This window comes from Pipistrellus hanaki (assembly GCF_964339955.1).
Source record: "Pipistrellus hanaki genome assembly, chromosome: 16".
Lineage (NCBI taxonomy): Eukaryota > Metazoa > Chordata > Mammalia > Chiroptera > Vespertilionidae > Pipistrellus > Pipistrellus hanaki.
In genome coordinates, this window is record NC_140518.1 from 2,221,224 (window position 1) to 2,243,239 (window position 22,016).

A 22,016-nucleotide genomic window follows, 5' to 3' on the forward strand; every position below is an offset into this window, starting at 1 on the left:
ACAGGTTTGTGCAGCCACCATCCCTGTCTAGAGTTAGAACATATCCTCACCCCCAAACAAACCCCAGCCCATTAGTCACCCCGCCTTTCCCCCTCCTCCAGCCCCTGGCACCACTGCCTGTCCCAGGTTTACTGTCCTGGACTTTGTGTGTGAATGGAGACACGTACTGTGGCCTGTGGTGCTGGCTTCCTCCACCAGACACGCTTTCCAGTCCGTCCGCTGCCTTCTCGTGGCCAGGTGGTGAGCGTTCTGTGGCGTGGGGATGCCACGTTTTGTGAATCCTTCCCCGAGGTGCTGGGCACAGGTGGGCTTCCCCCGGGCTGTTCTGATTAAGGCTGCTGTGAGCGGTCTGCGTGTGCACCTGCACTGCCCGTTCTCCTGGGCACTTCTCCCGGGGTGGGCTTGCCGGGTAACATGGCAGCTCTGTGTTAACCTTTCAAGCACCTGCCAGACTTTTCCAGAAAAGCCATTCCCGCCAGCAGGGCGCGGGCTTCGTTTCTCCACCCTCCCACCCTCCACCCTGCCTGTCGCGGGCCTTTGGATGTGGCCGACCCGGCGGGCGTGAGGGCATCTCCTGTGTGTGGGGTGCGCTGTCCGGTGGCCAGTGAGGCCCCGCCGCTTGTTCCTGGGCTCAGGAGCCATTTGTGTATCTTCTTCGAGAAGTGGCTGTTCGGGTAGACCCTCTGTTTGACCCGGCTTATTGTCGGCTTGCCTCGGAGGCCCTGCCCCTGGGCCTTCTCTGTCCTTCAGAGCCGGCAGGTGAGCGCCACCTCCGGGGGGTGCCCAGGCTGTCACTGGGCGGTGCCAGGCATCTTGCTTTATGTTGGGATGTAACCTCCTTCCATTGAATATGCTTTAGGCTTCACAGTAACCCTCTCCAGGAGCAGGCTCTAGTTGTCACCCTGGCATGGAAAGGGGCGCCATAGGTCTATGGGACAGCGGCGGGCAGCTTTCACAGTTACCAGTCACGTCTCCGGAGGCCGCCGGCCGCCATGCCAGTGTTCAGAGGCAGAGCCACCCGCCGTTTCCTTCTCAGAGCCGGACGGGGCCTTTCTTCAGCAGCGGACGGTGAAGTGCTCGGTGAGCAGCACGAGTGCTCTCTGGGAGCTGCGTGTCTGGATCCGTTCGGCGGGTCTGGGATGTGGCTCCGTGAGGGCGGGGAGAGGCTCCTGTGTGTGCCGGCCACCGGGCTGCACAGACTCCGTCCTCAGCGGGTCTGTCTGCGAGCTGCACAGGCGCTGCTATTTGTGTTGGGTGACTTTAGTTTAGCATTTAAGAATCTGATTTAACTCTGGAAGTGTGTAAAGTGTTGCTCACCCACGCCTGCCTCATGACACCGCAGGCTTCCTCCCCGAGCCCAGCCCAGCCTTGGCCTGGACCGTTCCTGCCGTCGTGGCTCCACCACAGCAGCCGGTGGGATTTTGTGTGCCTTGGACACTGGAGAGCAGAGCCATTTGCAGGAGCAGAGAGGGAGCCCTTGCCGAGGATCGTGGGCGTTCCTGTGGAGCGGTGCCCCCCCCCCCCCCCCCCCCCCAGCTCAGAACAGCAGCTCTGGGAGAGCCTGGAGCAGCAGCGGTCTCCAAGCGAAGGAGCTCAACGGCGGAACTCAGCACTCTGAGCCCTGAGTTTGTGATTTCTGGTTCTCTTGTTGGCTTACTGTCCTCTCCGTCTTCATACGCGCCCCATGGCTGTATGTGCAGTGTTAGCTGAGACGGCGCTGGCGTCCTCAGGGAAACAGGCAGATGAGCACATCACTCCTCCTCCTCCAGAGACTCCGCGAAGCCACAGTACCCGTTTGTCTGAAAGTGTGAAGCCCGAGGACCAAGAATGGGAGAGAAGGCAATCATGGGCAAAAGATTTCAAGTTTGGGAAGATGGGAAGTGAGTGGAGACTGCGCAGAGTGGAGCAGAGAGACCCTCGGGGACGGGAGGCTCCTACTGCCTGTCGCCCATGTGGCAGTGAGGTTTGGGCCTAAAGACAAGGAGCAGGTGAGCGTCTGCTCCCCGCTGCCTCTTCATTTCTGCAAACCAGAGAATACCTCTCCTCTGCCCAGATGGAGCGGAGGTTTATGCTCTGAGAAACGGACCGGGACTCCGGATTGAAGTGCCGCACGGAGCTGGAAGAGGGATTCTGTGCTCAAAGGGGTCCCAGCCTGTCCCGCCCGCTCCCAGCGAGCTGCGACCGGCATGAGGCAGGCTGGAGGAGCCCTCTGGGACAGACCTGCAGCCGCTGGCGTTGGGCAGCCCCTCAAACAGCAGAAGCCGGTGCAGTCCACAGCCCAAAGCCTCTGTGTTCACAAGCCACTGTCAGCTTTTGGCTGCCATTTTTATCTTTGTATTTTGAAATAATTATAGATTCGCGGGGAGCTGCAAAAATGGTGTGGAGTTGTCCCCTGTGCCCTTCATCCCCTGTGGGTACATCTTACATAACCACCAAGAGCGTCAAAACCGGGACATGGCATTGGTGCACATGTGTGTGCAGTTCTGTGCCATTTTATTACATGTAGTTTCATGTGAGCGCCGCAGCAACCAAGATACAAAGCTGTCCCAGCACCACAAAGATACCTATCCCCTCTGTGAGGTAGGAATGGACAGCCAGGGATCGTGGGATGTAAGCAGGAAACTCGCAACATGAATGAAGGACAGAGGCCAGACCAGCATCACAGGAAACAAAGTATTGATGCTGCAGACAGAACAAGCTCTCAAACAGGAAGTGAATGTCCTCAGAGAAATGAGCCAATATTCGGTCAATGGAATAAAACAAATGCTCTAAAAATCAGGACAGGAAAGAATTATTGGAAAGTAACAGTATTAGGGGAGGTGGTTGGTTGACAACCCCCGAAATAGAATAAAAATTTCTGACATCTAGGCAATCTATATAGAAAGAAAGGGAAAATAAAGGGCAGAAATCTGTCAAAGAAATCAGAAATCTTTCCAGAATTGGGGATCACAGGGTTCCAGGTTGGTGCATGGTGAATGGAAAAAGTCCTAACTGGCGCATGGTATAATTCCAGAACACTGGGGATAGAGCTTCCGGAGAGAAAACCGGTTGCGTACAGAAAGTTTGGGAATGAGGATGCGTGGACGTTTTCAACCTCTTGGCAGCCGGCAGGCAGCGGAGTGGGTTCCCCATCTAACGGTAGAGTGAGCGAATGCAGAAACACCCACTGCAGCACGGAGAAGGCTGCGTCAGCTGCAGCACAGTTTTGAATGCATGCTGAGCTTGTAGGAAAGAAAAGGGACTGAGAAACTCAGAGGGACTTCAATGCCAGAGCAGAGCAGGCCTACGGATGTGGCAGCTCTGGGGGGGGTTTGTTGGACCCCTTAATAGGCCCTAAAATAATAGAGATTTGGGTTTTAATGAACCTTAGAGTATAGAATTGAAATACAAATCCCCTCAAAGGGCTATTTCCTGATAGAAGGGATTTGAGGAAATAAATCCCACGGTTCAGGACTCCCCAAGCTTCCTAGCTAGGCTTCTTGGAGAAGGAGAGGCAAGGCTTTTGTAGAATGACCTTTCACTTGGCTTCCTAAGATCTCCACAGATGATGAGCGCTCGCTAGGAAATCGCTAAATGTGCAGAAATTAAAGCAGGAGTCAGCACAACAGAAAGGATTTCCAGCATTTAAAAACTTCAGCTGGCCGGAACCAGTTTGGCTCAGTTGATAGAGCATCGGTCTGTGGACTGAAGGGTTCCGGGTTCGATTCCGGTCAGGGGCATGTACCTTGGTTGTGGGCACATCCCTCCGGTAGGTGGTGTGTAGGAGGCAGCTGATTGATGTTTCTAGCTCTCTGTCCCTCTTCCTTCCTTCTCTGTGAAAAAATCAATAAAGCTATATTTAAAAAATAAAAACTTCAGCTAATAGGAGAGATTGTCCTCTCTCTATATAAAAGCCTAAGCAACCGAACAACCAGTCACTATGATGTGCACTGACCACCAGGGGACAGACGTTCAGTGCACAGGATCGGGCTCCATCATGTCTGGATCGGGCCGAAAGCAGCTAGTCTGCAGGCCATGCCAAGGGACCCCCACTAGGCCTCTATTAAATATATATGTTTAAAATGATTGAAGGGCTAAAAGAAAGAATAGAAAGGAAAGGAGAAAATAAGACAATAATTTTAAAAGGGCTATTCTTTTTAACCCTCACCTGAGGATATGTTTATTGCCTTCCTTACATGCTCCTGTCGGGGATGGAACCAGTAACCTAGGCGTGAACCCTGCCTGGGAATTGAACCCATAACCTTTTGGTGTACAGGGTGATGCTCCAACCGACTGAGCACGCCGGCCAGGGCAAAAGGGGCTCTTTATAAACAGAACCAGGTAAAACCTCTCGGAACGATCTAATCATTGAATTAAAAACCCAGTGGAAATGTTAAATAGCAAAGGAGACACACCTCACAAGAGAATTATATGAGCCAGAAAATAGATCCGAAGAAGTTAAGTAGAATGCGCAGCTAGAGGAAGAGAAGTGGGGGTGCGGAGGGGAGGATGAGAGGGCCCAGCCTGATCTAATGGGCGCTCCCAAAGGGAGAAGAGCATCTTAAAAGCAGCTTAAGAGGAAGACATACCTCCAGGGTTCACAGCAGATGCAGCAGACGCCTAAGTAGCACCTGCAGAAGCCAGACCACGACGCAGTAAGCCTGCAGCCTGCAGCCTGCAGGAGAAGAAGGTGTTGGCTCAGTTTTCAGGAACCAGCTTAAGTTGTCATTCAGTGGTGAGAACAAAGTAAAGGCATTGTGCAAAAAGAAGAAACTGAGTTTATTCGCTAACGGGCCTCAACTGCGCTTGAGGAAGAAGGAAACAACCAGGAGGAAGGAGCGTCGGTGGAGTGGTGGGCAGGACGTCGGATCCAGCGCCTGCCAGCGTAGTAGGTGTTCAGTTTGTCGAACGAGTGGATAGGTGATGGATGGATGGCCAACAGTTGATCAGGGAGCAGCATCTAATGAATAAATAATAAATGTCAAAGCCCAGACTTCTCTACAGGACAGGCCCTGCCCTGCCCGCCCGATAGAGCAGGGGCAGATGGAGCTCAGGCCGAGAAAAGCCGGTTCCTGTCACCCCCTCCCCTGTGCTCCCTTACAGCTCCTGTTCCGGATCCTGTCAGCACAGTCCACACTGCCCTGCGGGAGTGGCCTCGGACATAATCGCGGAAGCGTTCAGGGGGCCCGGGGAAAGGCACGAGAACTGCTTAGACCCCAAACCATCCTCCAGGCCTGCCTTCCCCTCCGGGCTTGGTTGGCCCTTAAAGGAAGGACCAGACCTTAGCACAGCCCTTGGGGCGTTGCCATCTGTCCGTGTGGTCTCCCACCCCTGCCTCCTCCTCGGAGTCCCGGCCTGCCCACCCGCCTGCCCGGGATCTGCAGTCTTCTCCGCCCTAAGCACGATAGAGCCACCGGAGGACCAGCCCCTGCTCCCCGCTCCACCCCTCCTTCAGTGAGAACCTGGCCGGAAGGAGCCGGCCTTGGCGCCGGCGCTGGCGTGTTCTTTTTACAGCCTTCTTCTACCGAACTTGCGTTTTTAAAAATAGAGTACCGAGTGAGTGCCTTTCCGTCCGCGTCTGCTTCGGGGGGAGGGTGCATTTGCCGCGTGTGGCTCCGGATCGATCCTCGGGGTGGGCGCACAGGGAGGAGCCGAGATGCCTGGTGGAGGCGAGGCTGGCCCTCACGGGCCGCCGGGGGAGGGGTGAGCCCTCAGCCTTTGCCGACCAGAGATTACGTCATTTTGAAGATCGTGTCATTTTCTGAGGGTTCGCAGTGGGGAGGGTGAAGGAGGGGGTGGGAGCATCTGTCAGCCGAGGCCGGTGGCCATCCTGCAGGAGTGGAGCAGGCAGGGGCACGCCCTCCCTGCCAGGGCGCGTCTTGCTCAGGCTTGGAGCTCGCAGGCGATGGGAGAGCCAGACTTTAAGCACCAGCTTGTGCCCCCTCAGTAACCCGCTCTCCACACCAGGCTTCATGGTCTCAGCGTGGGCCCAGGAGCTCCTTCTGCCTGGAAGTCTTCACGGCAGTGGCTGGGCCTGCCCCCAGGTGTCCGGGTGCGTGCTGGCGGGCTCGGGGCTTTGCCACCATTTGCCACCAGGGCCAGGTCCCTTGCCTCTCGGTCAGCGAGGTGCTAAGAGCTGTCCCAGAGTCTGCGGCTCTGTCCGTGGCGTCTGCCTGGGACCCGGCCTAGACCAGGGGCTGCACCACCTGAGCAGAGCCAGCCAGAGTCGGGGCCACATCACTGCAGACCTGGTGCGTGTGCGCCTGTCCAAAGATGGGCCACGGGCGTGTCGGGGTGCTGAAGGCAGGTGCCAGCCAGCTCTCACTTGTTAGTTACACCACCTTGCTGTTGCATCTTGAGCCCCAGATTTGTGTCTTTATACTTTCCTGAGATTAGAAACAAATGCCCTAAGTAGTTGGGGTTCTGGTTGTGCTAGAAGAAAGAGAAACTTACTGGTTAAAATAGAACAGCTTTAACCCGGGCGATTATTAAACTTGCTTAGGAATGTTAAGAGACAGGTCTGGCTTTTATGTAGAGATTCATTCAGCGGGTTTGGGTGAAAATCCAGGAATCTGGTTTTTAAAAGAGACCTGAGGGTTCTGATAGACAGCTGCCTTCAGCCTGTCCTGGTGACCGTTCCCGGCGCTGGCTGCATTTGTTACTGTCCGGTGCAGCCACGGGCGGTCACACACAGCAAGACACGGTTCCTGCCGATGGGGTCTGTCTAGGCATCAGCTCTCCCGCGCTATGGCTCCGTACCTGCACAAAAATGGACTTCTCCGGTCCTTCTCTTCCCAAGGAACCTGGCAAAGCTGCTCGTTTTGCCTCACACTCCTGCTATTTTGACACTGCCAAGTTCAACCCCTCTGTTTTCATGGGCATTTCCACCACCTGGTCCTCAGGGGCAGCAGGTGTGACCAGCGAACCCCTTGCCGTGGCTGATGCTGAGGCGCTGTGTCCAGAAACGGGTGCTGTCCTCGGTCCGTTTCCATCCCTTGCCCAGGTCTGTGGGGAGCGTCTGGCCGGGAAGTCCTTCCCAGGACCGGGAGGAGCCTGGAGGAAGGGAGAAGCTCCCCCACTGCCTCCCCCCACTGCCTCCCCCCCCCCCCACTGCCTCCCCCCACTGCCTTCCCCCCCACCCACTGCCTTCCCCCACTGTCTCCCCCACTGCCTCCCCCCACTGCCTCCCCCACTGCCTCCCCCACTGCCTCCCCCCACTGCCTCCCCCACTGCCTCCCCCCACTGCCTCCCCCACTGCCTCCCCCCACTGCCTTCCCCCCCACCCACTGCCTCCCCCCACTGCCTCCCCCCACTGCCTTCCCCCCACACTGCCTCCCCCCACTGCCTCCCCCACTGCCTCCCCCCACTGCCTTCCCCCCCACCCACTGCCTCCCCCACTGCCTCCCCCCACTGCCTCCCCCACTGCCTCCCCCCACTGCCTTCCCCCCACTGCCTCCCCCACTGCCTCCCCCCACTGCCTCCCCCACTGCCTCCCCCACTGCCTCCCCCCACTGCCTCCCCCACTGCCTCCCCCCACTGCCTCCCCCCACTGCCTTCCCCCCACTGCCTCCCCCCACTGCCTCCCCCCACTGCCTTCCCCCCACTGCCTTCCCCCCCACCCACTGCCTTCCTCCACTGCCTCCCCCCACTGCCTTCCCCCCCACCCACTGCCTTCCCCCACTGCCTCCCCCCACTGCCTCCCCCCACTGCCTTCCCCCACTGCCTCCCCCACTGCCTCCCCCCACTGCCTCCCCCCACTGCCTTCCCCCCCACCCACTGCCTTCCTCCACTGCCTCCCCCCACTGCCTTCCCCCCCACCCACTGCCTTCCCCCACTGCCTCCCCCCACTGCCTCCCCCACTGCCTCCCCCACTGCCTCCCCCACTGCCTTCCCCCCCACTGCCTCCCCCACTGCCTCCCCCCACTGCCTTCCTCCACTGCCTCCCCCCACTGCCTTCCCCCCACCCACTGCCTCCCCCCACTGCCTCCCCCCACTGCCTCCCCCCCCTGCCTCCCCCCACTGCCTCCCCCCACTGCCTCCCCCCCTGCTTCCCCCCACTGCCTCCCCCCACTGCCACGCAGAAGCAGGAATTTGTGTCCACGACTCAGCTCAGCAGTGCGGTCACTTGTGTATCGATGTCCTCGGTATTTTATTTTGGGCCTATCTAAAGGTACCTTCTTTAAAGCCAAGGCGCGTGCCTATATGTTATCTCCTGTCTCATTCCGAGTTTGTAGAAAACACTCAACTACTGAATTGCTTGGCCTCTGGCTTCAGTTTTAGCGGAGCTTCTGTTGAATGGTCTCTGTAGCACATGATTGACAGAGTGTTCTAGTCAGGGCACCAACGTCTGTCTTTTCTTCTGCTCAGCCATTTCCCGCTGCCTCCCTGCCCCCCCCGCACGGAGGCCTCTGGCCGTTTGTGATTTGCTGGCAAATCCTCTGGCCTCAGGTGGGCAGGCTGCTGATCGCTGGCTGTCTGGGGCACAGCCACGGGATGGTCAGCCGCTCTGAGTTCTTCCTACACTGGCCTGTTCCAGGGGCCCTCCTGGTCATGTCCCCAGTCCAGTGGGAACTGGAAACGGCTGAGGAAGAGGCTGGAAGAGGAGCCCAACTCCAGCCCACAACAAGTGCCATTTCCTGCCGTTCCCGCCTCCCTGCCCTGAAATCCAGTGTATTACCGCTTTAAGTCAGAGCGCGTTACAAGCTCTCCACCCCACAGTGTCTGTGTGTGAGCAGGTAGATATTGGGCCTTGTTTGCTTCTTGTTGTTGTTTTTTAATATGTTTTTATTGATTGGTTAGCGCGAGGGGAAGTGAGGGTATGTACCCTGACTGGGAATCGAACTGGCGACCTTTCAGGGCCTGGGACGACCCTCAACCAACTGAAACCCAGTGGCAAGGGCAGTTTGCCTGTGTTTTAGCTCCAGACCAACTGCTGATGAGAAGAGATGCCGTTCTCCTGGAAGTAACTGGGCGACACCCAGCCAGAGATGACAGGGCAGTCAGGCCCCGCGGCCCCCACAGCCCGGAGCGGAGGGAGCCCTTCCTGCTGCTGTAACCGGAGAGGCTCCCAGAAAGCGGGCAGGATACTCTCTGCCAGAAATACTCCCTCCGCGCTCCCCGCGGCCGGGGCAGGCTGCACGCTGGAGCCAGCGGCCTGCCTCCAGGCCCCTCCGCCACGCAGCAGCCATGGGGCTGGGGACAGTTACTATTGTCTCTGTCTCAGTGAACGGCCCTGTAAAGTGGGAATGATGCTGACAGTGCGCTTACTCCATGGATCTCCATGCTCACACAGACACTGGGGTGGAGGGTCTCAGGTTAAAAAGCGCCAAGCAAGTGCCTGGAGAGGAGTAAGCACGGGGTGCTGTCGCCTAGAGGCAGAGGACTCCTGACTGAGCCCCAGGAGCACAGCCGTCCCTTCGGGAACAGGATGCGGGAGCACGAGACGGGAGGAGGGAGAGGCGGAGGGCTTGTGGAAGGGCCTGTCGGTGAGAGGCACTCGGAGGAGAGCGGCTCTGGGAGGGCAGAGCCAGGACAGGGACACAGGATGGAGGGATGTTGGGAGCCCTTCCAGACACCATTTGCTGGTTTCCTGGAATTGCCAGGGGCAGGGAACGTCGCCAGGACAGAGGCCACCGCGCCACTTTCCCTCCCTGCCACTCCACCGGCGAAAGGCCGTCCCTGCCCTGGGAGAGGAGCTCCGCCGGAGTGGAGTCACACTGCGGAGGGCCAGGCGCAGGTCAGGGGAGCCCCTGGCCGCAGTGCGCCCGCTGCCACTGCCCCGCTGCTCCTGAGCCCCGGAGTCTGCACCGAGCAGGGCCTGTGCTGTGCCCTCTCCCTCCCTGTCCCGGAGGCTCTCGGGGACCGCACGCCGCCAAGGTGGGGACACGTCTGCAGACTCACTGCTCCTCAGGGATCCCTGAGCCGGCGAGGTGGCGGCGCCGCTGCCAGTCACACCAAGAATGGCATTCCCTCCCACCCAGGCCGTCCACGTGGTCTCCCATCGAATTTCCTGGGGCTGCGACTTCTGGTTTCTATGGCAACTTGGAAAGACCTGCAATTGTGGTTTTTTGGAGTCTAAAATGAGAGCCGAGATTTGAGCTAGGGTGGGACCCACTAAAAATACCAGGTCCTGACAGAGCCGGCACCGAGGGGCCTCGGGGAGGACTTTCTCTGACCGCCTCCAGCACCCTGAGCAGAGCTGCCCACGGCCTCCCAGCCGCCTGCGATCTGTGCGCGGAGCCTGTGCCCGGGGCAGAGTCAGGCAGTGACCACAGCACCTGCTGTGCGCCAGGCCCCTGTGACCATCTGTGCCTTCACTATCTGATTACTCCCCAGCCACGCTAAGAGGGCTGCTGTCACCTCTTTTATACACGTGTGCACGTGTGATTTGCCTGAGTTTCAGAGCTGGCATGTCTCCGTGTCTGGCCAAGGGGTCTCATCTGGGTCGGCCTATGTTCCCTGTGGGTTTTATTGACAGCAGGCCCGTCGCTGCGTTTCTGTAAGTCACTGTCTAGTTATAGCGAAGTTGCTCTTGGTCATCATTGCCAGCGTTTCGGTGACCTTGTCTCTTCTCCTTCCATGGACGTCACCTTCCCATGCCCCAGGCTGGAGCGTGGAGAGAGTTGTTTGAGGAAATAGCTCACCACCCAGAGGAGGTGGGCACAGAGACCCCCATTAGCAGACCCCATGAGGAACTGCAGAGAGCGGCCCCAGGGCTGGACCAGCAACGAAGAAGACGCGCTGAGCTGGTGGGGACCAGCTCCCACCCGGCCGTGGGGGGGCCGGTGCCGCAGCGGACAGGCGGCTCTCCGGAGCCTGTGTCCCCCGGGAGGGAGCGGCTGCCGCGGTGTTTGCCTGCAGTTGGCCAGGCTCCCGCAGCCGGCTGTCCGTTACTCAGCAGCCTGCAGGGCTCCGCGGCAGAGAGATAAGGGCAGGCTGCAGCTGGCCAGCAAGGATAGCCCGGATTAGAAGGTGGTGTCGGCTGATAGCGGCCTCAGGGTGACCCGCACAGCTGGCGTCACCCCTCGCCCTCATCGCAGGGCGAGGGCCCTCACTGGCAGAGAGGACAGAGAGGTTTCACTCCTAGGAAAGTGTCGCTGTGTAGAGCACGCTCTTAAATCTCCACTGTAAACGGTGCCTTCCGTGACCTGTCCCTCCACGCACCCTGACCCACATGGCCTCCGTAAGCCTCGTGCTGGCCTTTGGGGGGCTAGTGCTTGGAGTTCTGTGCCCTGACCTGGGTGCAGTGAGGGGGTGCTCCTGGGGCTCATGAAAGCCGAGCGCTTGGGATTTGTGCTCTGGGCTCGGTGTGGCACTTTCCCCGGAGCGGGCCGCCGGGCAGGGTGTGTCCTGGGTGACTCCAGAGGCCACTCACCCCGTGTTTTCTCGTCCAGCTGAAGCTGGAGGACCGCTCCGTGGTGCCCCGGGACGTGGTCCGGCACATGCGCTCCACCGTGAGTCCTCGTCCCACGCGGCGGGTTGCTTGCGGGCGGGCGGGCGGCCGGGTGCGGTGGTGGCCGGCGCCGGTGCCTGCTCAGCCTGTGCTTCTCCTCCAGGACAGCCAGTGCGGCACCGTGATCGACGTCAGCATCGACTGCGCCGTCAAGCTCATCGGCACCAACTGCATCATCTACCCCGTCAACAGCAAGGACCTGCAGCACATCTGGGTGAGCTCCGCCGCCCTCCTGGCCCTCCTGGCCCTCCTGGCCCTCCTCCGTGGTCTCTTCCGGGACGAGTGCTGCCCCTTCCCCGGAGCCGGCCAGGTCGGGCCTCCCGCTCTACAGAGCCTCCTGCCGCGTAAGCCTTCCACAGAGGTCGCCTCACCCTGGGGCTCCGGCCCCTGGCTCTCTCGGCCCAGCTTCCTTTCTCCTCTAACGCTTCCCTTTAAGGAAGCTGCTCTTCGGTGACTTAATTTTAACGTTTATTTCACACTTCCCGGAGGCTGTAAGCTCCTTTTCCCCGGCATCACCAGGCTCCTCCGCCTTAAGGTTCTGCTCCCCTTGCTCCCCACAGCCCCTCCCCTCTCCTAGGCTTCTTTCCTCAGTCAGGACCCCAGGCGCCCCTAAGTACTCAGAGTGCCCGCACATCAGGGCTCCCGGTGTGACCGCTCCCCAGAGGGGCCGGTGCAGACCGCCACTTCCCCGGCAGCATCCTTCCCGTCCTGACCCGGAGTTCCAGTCAGGGACTCAGCGTGCACTTCGTGGTCACCTCCAGCGGGACCGGCTCCCCAGGCTTGCTTTGTCTTGCGTACCCCGTACCCCCACCGTTTGGCCCTCAGCACCCGCCTCAGCCCTGCATCCTTGGCAGGGCCGCCCCGGAAATGCCACCGAGCTCTTCCCCGGCCCAGTGTCCAGTGGCGGCACCACAGCCAAGGTCACTGTGACCCCGGTCACCTTGGAGTCTGCCACGCCTCCCCACCATAAAGTCACCGTTTACTCTTTACAATTCTGTGTTGTGGGGCAGTGCTTGGGGATTGTCAATAATTTGTCACACGTCAGACCCCAGCCTCAGCCTCCATCAGCAGTCCCGCTGCACCGCAGCACTCTGATGGCCGCTGGGCTGATTCTATGGCTCCACCGTCCCTCCCCCTCCCCCCGTTTCTGTGCAGTGGCCTCTGGGCGCTTTAAGGCAGTAACCCTCCTGCTCACTGACTGACCCATTCACTGTTGGCATCATTGTGGGCCGAGGCTCCTGTCGTTCCGTCGTCGGGAGCCATTACCCCCGTGTTTGTTTTGTTGCTTAAATGCTCCCAGGTTTGGCCATAGACGCCCCTTCAGATGGCGGCTGTGGCCTTTGGCTGTCATTTTGCTGGTCCCTTTTTGCTTTCCATCTTGTATTTTCCTGGTCCAGCCCCAGAGTTAGCCGCTTCTCCAAGGAGCCCTGGTGCCTTCAGAGCAGAAAGCCAGGTTTCAAACCCAGCATGTGCATGTGTGCTGGGCATGCTGAGGCCCTTTCGGGACAGAACACAGACATACGTGTGTGTGCGCGCACATCCAGGTGTCAACACCTGTTCTGTTTGTAACTACCACAGGAGTTGGTTGAAACGTGGCTCTTGGCATCCTTGGATATTTATGTGCTTAAACCACTTCATGTCCTGAGCGTGTAGCTGCCCTCCTCAGCCCACTCCATTCAGGCTGGCAGCCCTCACAGTAGGAAGGGGAGCCGGTGCAGCTAGAACCGGGAGAAGCCTGCTGGCTGCAGCAGGCACTAGGCCAGGGTGGAGCAGTCCACGGCCGGGCAGTCAGCTGTGTAGATCCTTCCTCCCGTCTCCATGTAGCACGGGATGGTGCCCTGGACACCATGCTGCCTGCCGCCTCTCACCCTGTCCTGTCCGCAGCCCTTCATGTACGGGGACTACATCGCCTATGACTGCTGGCTGGGGAAGGTCTACGACCTGAAGAACCAGATCATCCTGAAGCTGTCCAACGGGGCCAGGTATGCGCCCCCGCGCGGGCCTCTGTCGCCGAGCCTAGTGCCCCCTCGGTTCCTGGTCTTGGCCCGTCTTGGTTTGGGGAGCGAAGCATCATCACTTAGGGCAGCGAGCCGCAGTTTGCCGACCACTGACTTAGGGTATCTGCTGGGAGCTGGTGCTTTAGACATTTGAATGGTGCTGGGCACGCAGAATGGGTTGGGGTTTGTTCGTTTTAGGAGATCATTTGTACCCAGGCCAGAGGCTGAGCTGGGCATGGGGAGGAAATGTGCCATCTTAGGGCACATGAGACGCCAACACGTGGGAATAGCTCTTTCTGATTCCGATCAGCATCCCCTGGTCCTGGCTGCCAGGCCTCCCTGAGGCCCGGTCACTGCCGCATGGTCACCACGCCCTGTTCGCTGTTCCAGGTGCTCCATGAACACAGAAGACGGTGCCAAGCTCTATGACGTCTGCCCACACGTCAGCGACTCAGTACGTGTTGTGGGGGCTCGTGTTCCGTGTTCCTCTGGGCTGTGGAGGAAAAGGACTTGTTAGCGCAGAGCTGGCGCCGGCCCAGGCTGAGCGCTGCTCCTGGGCACGTGGTTTCCTAGACAGGGCAGAGAGGATCGGGACTTCTCTCTATCCTGTCCCCGCCCATGTCCTCCTCTTAAAGCCTCAGTCGTTCTGTCTAGCGTGTGAGCAGTGTTAGTGCAGCGCGACGCTTTAGACAGGAGTTTCCACCGTCTGGAAATAGGGTGCTGGGCGCGATCACACAGGGTGGGGGGCCCTGCCCTCTAGGCCCTTAGTCCCCCAAGTGTCCTCCGACCAGCGACACTGGTGAGGCTGAGCTTGTGCTGCTCTGGAGCCTGGGGTTTGTTTTAGGGACCGTGGAGGCCTTGCTGGGGGCAGGTGTTGGGGGGGCGGACGAGAAGGGGGGCTGGAGGTGCACGAGAAGCACCCTCCCTCCCCCACCCCGAGGAGGCGCTCTCAGGAGCCCTTTGCTCTCGCTCCGGATCCTGCAGGGTCTCTTCTTCGACGACTCCTACGGCTTCTACCCGGGCCAGGTGCTCATCGGCCCCGCCAAGATCTTCTCCAGCGTCCAGTGGCTGTCGGGAGTCAAGCCCGTGCTCAGCACCAAGAGCAAGTTCCGGGTGGTGGTGGAAGAGGTAGGGCTGGGGCCGGCGGGGCGGGGGTGGGGCTGGAGCTGAGCACCCCGCCCTGTCCTTGCCTGGCTGACGGCTGAGCCTGTTGGCCTCTGCACCCTGTTGTCGGAAAGGAGAACCCAGGCTGTGGTCATGGGTGACCACTAGGCAGATGTCCCCCAGCCTGACCAACCCGGGCCGAGCAAGGTGGGCCGTGGGGAGTGGCAGCCCACTGGGCCCTGAGGCGGTGCGGAGGGCACGGGGATCGCAGGCTGGGCCTGGGTGACAGGTGGGGTCTGCTCCGGGGTGTCGTACGGGTGGACACTGAAGCAACTCCTGCCTTGGAGGTCAGGCGGGCTCTGGAGCTGCTGAAAGGGACAGCTGCAGAGCCTGCTGCCTATGGCCCTGCTTCTCGCCGCCCAGGTGCAGGTTGTGGAGCTGAAAGTCACGTGGATTACCAAGAGCTTCTGTCCAGGGGGCACGGACAGCGTCAGCCCCCCGCCCTCGGTCATCACTCAGGAGAACCTGGGCAGGTGAGCGGTCCAGCATGCCACCCCTCGGAAACCCGAGGGCCAGGCCGTGAGCAGGACTCCAGGCCACAGCGCAGGTGGGGGCCGAGACCTGCTGGCCCAGCCCCGCCTCTCCCTCCAGGGTGAAGCGTCTCGGATGCTTTGACCATGCGCAGCGGCAGCTGGGGGAGCGCTGCCTGTTTGTCTTCCCGGCCAAGGTGGAGCTGGCCAAGATCGCCTGCGAGTGTCCGGAGAAGCACTGTGCCCAGGGGGAGGGCTCGATGGCCAAGAAGGTACGGCCCGGGCTGAGCTGAGGAACTGGCAGGACTGCCTTGCCTCGGGTCGTGGGGGGCAGTCTTGGTGACCTTTGCAGGCCACACAGGTGTACATAGCTGTCCCTCCCCAGACCACGCTGCCTGGGGCAGGTACGCCAGGCCCGGCCACAGCGCCCTCTGCTCTGCCTCGCAGGTGAAGCGCCTGTTGAAGAAGCAGGTCGTGAGGATCATGTCCTGCTCCCCCAACGCCCAGTGCTCCAGGGACCATTCTGCGGAGGAGACAGGCAAGAGGGAGGGGCCCAAAACCAAGAATGGAGCAGGGTCCGCCAGCCCCGAGGAGACGCCCGACGGTTCCGCCAGCCCCCGGGAGATGCAGGACGAGGGCCCCGAGGAGGCCCTGGAGGCGGGCGAGCCGCTGCCCCCCTTCCTGCTGAAGGAGGGCGGAGACGACAGGCTGCACTCCGCCGAGCAGGACGCCGATGACGAGGCTGCCGACGACACGGACGACACCAGCTCCGTCACCTCCTCCGCCAGCTCCACCACCTCTTCCCAGAGCGGCAGCGGCACGAATCGCAGAAAGAGCGTCCCCTTGTCTATCAAGAACTTAAAGCGAAAACACAAGAGGAAGAAGAATAAAATCACCCGGGACTTCAAGCCGGGCGACAGGTACACCAGAGGGCGGGGCCTCCCTCCTGGCTGAGAGCCGAGCCTGGGATCACCCCATAGCCCCCCGCGTGCACACTCGGCTCACACACAGAGTCTGCAACCCTCCAAAGCAGGGCTGGGGACCCTTTTCCCTGCCAAGGGCAATTTGGATACTTAGGACATCATTTGTGGGCCTTAATTATCAAAACTAGCCTGCTTGCCAAAACCTGTTTGGCTCAGTGGATAGAGCATCGGCCTGCGGATTGAAAGGTCCCAGGTTCGATTCCGGTCAAGGGCATGTACCTTGGTTGCGGGCACATTCCCAGTAGGGAGTGTGCAAGAGGCAGCTGATCGATGATTCTCTCTCATCGATGTTTCTAACTCTCTATCCCTCTCTCTTCCTCTCTGTGAAAAATCAATAAAAATATTTTTTTAAAAATCGGCCTGCTCTATTTGGTCAGACATTTAATTAGCTCAACCCTAATGCCTTGGCAGGGCCAGACTGAACGGTTTCATGGGCCTTATATGACCCTCGGGCCGAATGTCCCTCACCCCTGTCGTAAAGGCTCGTGGTACCCAGCTGAGATGATGGAGGTGCCTGGGGTTGGCCCGGGTGGAAAGGAGAGATCTGAGAGTAAGACAGAGGGTGGGGCGGTGGCCTTGACCCTCAGTCTGCCCTCTGGGCCCATTCACTTGAGCTCTCCCAACGGATGTTCTCAGGAAAGTCACAGGACATGGGAGCTCTAGGTGAGCCCCATCGGCCTGTCGCCCTTGTTGGAATGAAGGTTCAGGCCCCCAAGCCCACGGGAAGGAGGGAGGGCGGAAGGGTGCCTGCGGGCCCCAGAGGCCTGGCCTGGCCTGGCTCACTGGCCCCCCACAGGGTGGCGGTGGAGGTGGTGACCACGATGACCTCAGCAGACGTGATGTGGCAAGACGGCTCCGTCGAGTGCAACATCCGCTCCAACGACCTCTTCCCGGTGCACCACCTGGACAACAACGAGTTCTGCCCCGGGGACTTCGTGGTGGACAAGCGAGGTAGTGCGGCTCCCGGCGCCATTCCCGCTGCGGGCTGGCGGGGCTGCAGGCGGGCAAGGGGCTCAGCTCCGAGACTCCCTGTGCGGTGGCTGCTCCTTCGAGGCCTGGGGGAGCCTTTTCTGGCTCTGGCCTCACCAGGGAACACCTGGGTTCTGTGCCCTGCTGTGCTTGACACGTGGTGGGTGGGGGAGAGGGTGGCAGGTGACCCCACCAGGGCTCCTTAGTCATGTGCTCTCTGGTTCCCTAGTCCAGAGCTGCCCAGACCCCGCTGTCTACGGTGTGGTGCAGTCTGGGGACCACGTGGGCCGCACCTGCGTGGTGAAGTGGTTCAAGCTGCGGCCGAGTGGGGACGACGTGGAGGTGAGTGTGCAGCCCTGCTTCCTCCTCGGGGGGCTTGGTGGGCGGGTGCAGGGCCCTGGGCTCATGACAGCCCATCCTGTGCCCAGCTGATTGGAGAAGAGGAAGACGTGAGCGTTTATGACATTGCTGACCACCCTGACTTCCGGTTCCGCACAACCGACATCGTCATTCGCATCGGCAACACTGAGGACGGAGCTCCTCCCAAGGAGGATGAGGTACGCATCCCTAAGTTCAAGTTGCTGTAGCTGCCCCTTCTGTGCAGCAGCTGCAGTGCCTGGTGGTGCCACCAGGTGGCTCCGGGAGACCAGACCTCAAGTTCTCTGGCTCGTCCCAAGCTGCCCCTCCACCCCGGCACCTGCCAAGGAGCACCTGCCACCTGCCGTCAGGGTCAGCGTCAGGGTCAGGGTCAGGGTCAGGGTCAGGGTGGGCTCACACAGCAGCCCGAGCCCGTTGCAGTTGCTAGGGAAGCCCTCTCCTGTCCTGAGGCTGGAGCGTGGTGAGCGCCGCAGGAACCAGGCCAGGCTGGGAGGTGGCGTCTGAGCCGGGCCTTGGAGCACAGGTGGGTGGTGGGTGTGGTCGGGCAGGTTCCAGCAGAGGAAGAGGAGAGACCTGTCTGGAAGGACAGGACGTCCAGACAGATCTGCGAGTGGGAGGGGGCGGCGGCAGGGGAGCTCGGGGCACAGGGCACATTGTGGGTGTTTGAGCCAGAGGGCCCTGTACTTGACGTACTCACTTCCCTCTTGTTTTTACGGCCTCGCCCTTGCCACCCACTGCTGGCACTGCCTTCAGAGGTGCTGGCCTCACCTCCTGTAGGCTGCCCCTATGACCCTGTTCCGTTTGCCCCGCAGCCGTCGGTTGGCCAGGTGGCCCGCGTGGACGTCAGCAGCAAGGTGGAGGTGGTGTGGGCCGACAATTCCAAGACCATCATCCTGCCCCAGGTACGGCCCTGCCAGGCCCTCACCGCACAGCCGAGGCGGCGGCCCTGCCAGCCTGGCCTGTGTTCTCCGCTCGGGGGCCGGGCCAGGCCCTCACCCTCCTGGGGCGGCGTTCTCTGAGGGTAGCAGAGTTCAGGGAAAGCCTGAGAGAGCGGCGGCATCGCTCACCCAGCTCTGTGGTCCCCCGCCTGGCAGCCTGCAGGTGTGTGTGGCCGTCACCAGCCTCCCTGATGGGCCTGGGCCTCTCACTGAGCGGAGCGGCCCTGCCGCCCGCCTCCCAGGGACCCTTCCCGGGACTGAGGAAGGAGAGAGCCGCCCGCTCAGCACCTGCTGGGCTTCCGAGCTCAGGGCTGTTCTCAGGGCCCGCCTTCACCTCCGGGGTCGAGCCACCCTCAGGCCAGCTCCCCCCTCCTTAAGGGCTGGGAACACGTGACCCGGCCAGCTGTCCCGGACCGCCCCCTCCTCCGGCAGGTCCCCTGGCCTGAGTCCTCCGGGGGCGGCGCCTGAGTCCACGGGAGGAGCAGGCTGTGGGCTGGGGCTCCGGGGCTGTTGCTGGGACGGAGCAGGTGAGGGCACCTCCCGGAGACGTAGGTGGACCTAGCACAGCCCGGGGAGGAGGGGAGAGGGGAGGTGGAGCGGCTGCCCGGCCTCTGGTTTCCGAGGGCGGCCCGGGGCGGCAGGCCCTCAGAGGTGCCGTCTGTCCCCAGCACCTGTACAACATCGAGTCCGAGATCGAGGAGTCGGACTACGACTCGGTGGAAGGCAGCACCAGTGGCGCGTCCTCCGATGAGTGGGAGGACGACAGTGACAGCTGGGAGACGGACAACGGGCTGGTGGAGGACGAGCACCCCAAGATAGAGGAGCCCCCCATCCCTCCCACCGAACAGCCGGCGGCCCCCGAGGAGGACAAGGGCGTGGTGATCAGCGAAGAGGCTGCCACGGCCGCCATCCAGGGGGCCGTGGCCATGGCCGCCCCGGTGGCCGGGCTGATAGAGAAGGCTGGCAAGGACGGGCCCCCGAAGAGCTTCCGGGAGCTGAAGGAGGCCATCAAGATCCTGGAGAGCCTCAAGAACATGACAGTAGAGCAGCTGCTGACCGGCTCCCCCACCTCCCCGACGGCAGAGCCCGAGCGGCCGACGCGGGAGAAGAAGTTCCTGGACGACATCAAGAAGCTGCAGGAGAACCTCAAGAAGACCCTGGACAACGTGGCCATCGCCGAGGAGGAGAAGATGGAGGCCCTGCCGGACGCGGAGCGCAAGGAGGACAAGCCCGAGGCGCAATCTCCCGGGAAGGCCGAGTGGCCCAGCGAGACGCCAGTGCTGTGCCAACAGTGCGGCGGCAAGCCCGGCGTCACCTTCACCAGCGCCAAGGGCGAGGTCTTCTCCGTGCTGGAGTTCGCACCCTGTGAGTCCCCCTCGGCGCTTGTGGGTCTGGGGCCGAGCCCAGGCCCCGCCAGCCCCACCGCTGCTCCGGGGCGGGGGGCACTCCCTGTGTGGCCACCGTCCTGGCGGCGGGAGAGACGGGGCTGGGGGTGGGGGGCCTCCTCACCTGTCGGGGGAGCACGCTCGGAGCTGCCCTCTGGATGGCGTGTCGGGCCTCCATCAGGGGTTGCACGTTCTCTCCCCTCCAGCGAATCACTCTTTTAAGAAGATCGAGTTCCAGCCCCCAGAGGCCAAGAAGTTCTTCAGTGCGGTGCGCAAGGAGATGGCGCTGCTGGCCACCTCGCTGCCCGACGGCATCGCCGTCAAGACTTTCGAGGACAGAATGGCAAGTAGCCCATGGGCGGCGTGGGCAGGCGCAGCTGGGCACTGGGCACTGTGGGCCGTGGCCTTCGGGCTGGTGCCTGAGAGGCCGCCCGCCTTGTGAGGAGGCGGGAAGCAGTCTCAGTGAGGGTGGGGCCGTGTCCAACACCGGGGCCCAGGCCGGTGGCCACTGCTCTCCTTCCTCTGTGTTAAAGTCAGTGTCAGGTTATCATTGTTATATAATTGTTACCCGAGTCCAGTCTTCTTTTTTTAAGCATATTTTCATTGACCTCAGGAAAGGAGAGGGGGAGAGAGGCAGAAACATCACTGATGAGAGAGAAATGTTCATCAGTTGCCTCCCACACCACCCCCACTAAGGACCGAGCCCATAACTGGGCACATGCGCCCAACCAGAATCGAACCTGGGACCCTTCAGTCCGCAGGCCAACGCTCTGTCCATTGAGCCACACCAGCCGGGGCCCAGACGTCTTTCTGAAAAGTTAGCCCATTACAGAAAAGGCTGGGGTTGCCTCTGGCCATTGCCCACCTGGCCCTCGGGGTCCTGACTTGAGGCGTTCGGTGCGTTTCCTTATGGATGATGTTTTTTATATTTTACATTCTGATGTATCATCATAAACACAAGCTATTCTGTATGATTTCTTTTATGTAAATAGCATGGCATCGCACACACCATCTGTAACTTGCTTTTCTCACTTAGCAGGATAATTTCAAGACCTGTCCAGCTAGTTCATGTTGGCCTAGTCTCCATCCCTTCTTAGCCACAGAGTAGCCCTCATGTGATAGCTTCACGCTCACTTCCCTCTGGCCTGGTGGCGGTCCTGGGTCTGAGTCATGCTGCCCGCGCTGTGTCATCTGTGCCAGGAAGGGAGAGGCCCCCCCTCCCCGGTTCTTTTCACAGACTCTGCCGGCCCTCGCCGTGCCCGGCCCCTGCGGCAGGAGCTGGAGGCGGGCCGAGGCCACAGAGGGTGCCCCTCAGGTGGCCCGCGGCCCCAACCACAGGGCAGGGCTTGGCTCTTCCTGGCTTTTAGGAAAGTCTGTTTGAAAACTCCAGCCTCGGCTGAGGGGGAAGGGAATAGTATTTTGTTGTTGTTATTTTGTTCTGTTTTCCCCAAATCTCCCTCAGAGGGAAAGGGACGCAGTGCAGGAACCTGAGGGCCACAGTGGCTCCGAGAGAGCATTCCCGTCCCCTCACTCACCGGCAGGGCCACTGAACCACCCACGTGACAGAGCTCGGTGTCCGTGGCTCTGCCCACGTGTCCTCCCGAGCTCACACCGTCCCTCTGCAGTGTCCTTCCCTCTGATGCTGTCATAGTTCTTGCCTGGCTGGGCCGGGGCCAGGGCCGGTGTTTGAGGAAGCTTCTAAAATAATGGTTAGAGAGAAATAAAACCTGGAAAGTTCCTTTTATGCCAGGAGCTCGAAGGCGCTAGGTGGTTTGTACGGGGTGGGGGGGTGCATTAGCATCTCGCCGCGGGCCGCGTGGGGAGCCGCAGGTGCTGCCCTGTGCCCGCCGCTCGGGGAAGCGCAGAGCAGACCTGTGTGCGGAGCCCCTGCCAGCCACGCCTCCCTCCTCCAGGACCTCTTCTCAGCCCTGATCAAGGGCCCCACTCGCACCCCCTACGAGGACGGCCTCTACCTGTTTGACATCCAGCTCCCCAACATCTACCCGGCCGTGCCCCCCCACTTCTGCTACCTCTCCCAGTGCAGTGGCCGTCTGAACCCCAACCTGTACGACAACGGGAAGGTGTGCGTCAGCCTCCTGGGCACCTGGATCGGAAAGGTCAGTCCCGGCCCGCACCGGCGGGATGGGGACGGGCCGTCGGGCGGTGTCCGGGACAGAGGTGACCGTGCGTGTGTTTCAGGGGACAGAGAGGTGGACGAGCAAATCCAGCCTCCTCCAGGTGCTCATCTCCATCCAAGGTACGGCGGAGGGCCCGGTGCGGGGGGAGCTGCCGTCCCCGGGG

At 60.9% G+C, this 22,016-nt stretch overlaps 1 protein-coding gene across 2 annotated transcripts in view; it reads left to right on the forward strand.

Annotated features, from left to right (window-relative positions):
- The window catches only part of UBE2O (ubiquitin conjugating enzyme E2 O), a 36,928-nt gene that overhangs the window by 12,748 nt on the left and 2,164 nt on the right, over positions 1-22,016 (forward strand). The window contains exons 1-17 of one of the 2 annotated variants that reach the window (XM_084861875.1): positions 10,956-11,161; positions 11,373-11,432; positions 11,535-11,645; positions 13,316-13,413; positions 13,819-13,882; positions 14,413-14,556; positions 14,956-15,065; positions 15,184-15,334; positions 15,510-15,982; positions 16,842-16,996; positions 17,244-17,356; positions 17,443-17,571; positions 18,205-18,294; positions 18,999-19,695; positions 19,922-20,058; positions 21,629-21,832; positions 21,915-21,972. In XM_084861875.1, the coding sequence (XP_084718001.1) occupies positions 11,153-11,161; positions 11,373-11,432; positions 11,535-11,645; positions 13,316-13,413; positions 13,819-13,882; positions 14,413-14,556; positions 14,956-15,065; positions 15,184-15,334; positions 15,510-15,982; positions 16,842-16,996; positions 17,244-17,356; positions 17,443-17,571; positions 18,205-18,294; positions 18,999-19,695; positions 19,922-20,058; positions 21,629-21,832; positions 21,915-21,972 (2,803 nt within the window). In that variant the 5' untranslated portion in view covers positions 10,956-11,152. Of the gene's footprint in view, positions 1-10,955; positions 11,162-11,372; positions 11,433-11,534; positions 11,646-13,315; positions 13,414-13,818; positions 13,883-14,412; positions 14,557-14,955; positions 15,066-15,183; positions 15,335-15,509; positions 15,983-16,841; positions 16,997-17,243; positions 17,357-17,442; positions 17,572-18,204; positions 18,295-18,998; positions 19,696-19,921; positions 20,059-21,628; positions 21,833-21,914; positions 21,973-22,016 lie in introns of those variants that run through there. The other variant, XM_084861874.1, reaches the window with a different exon arrangement.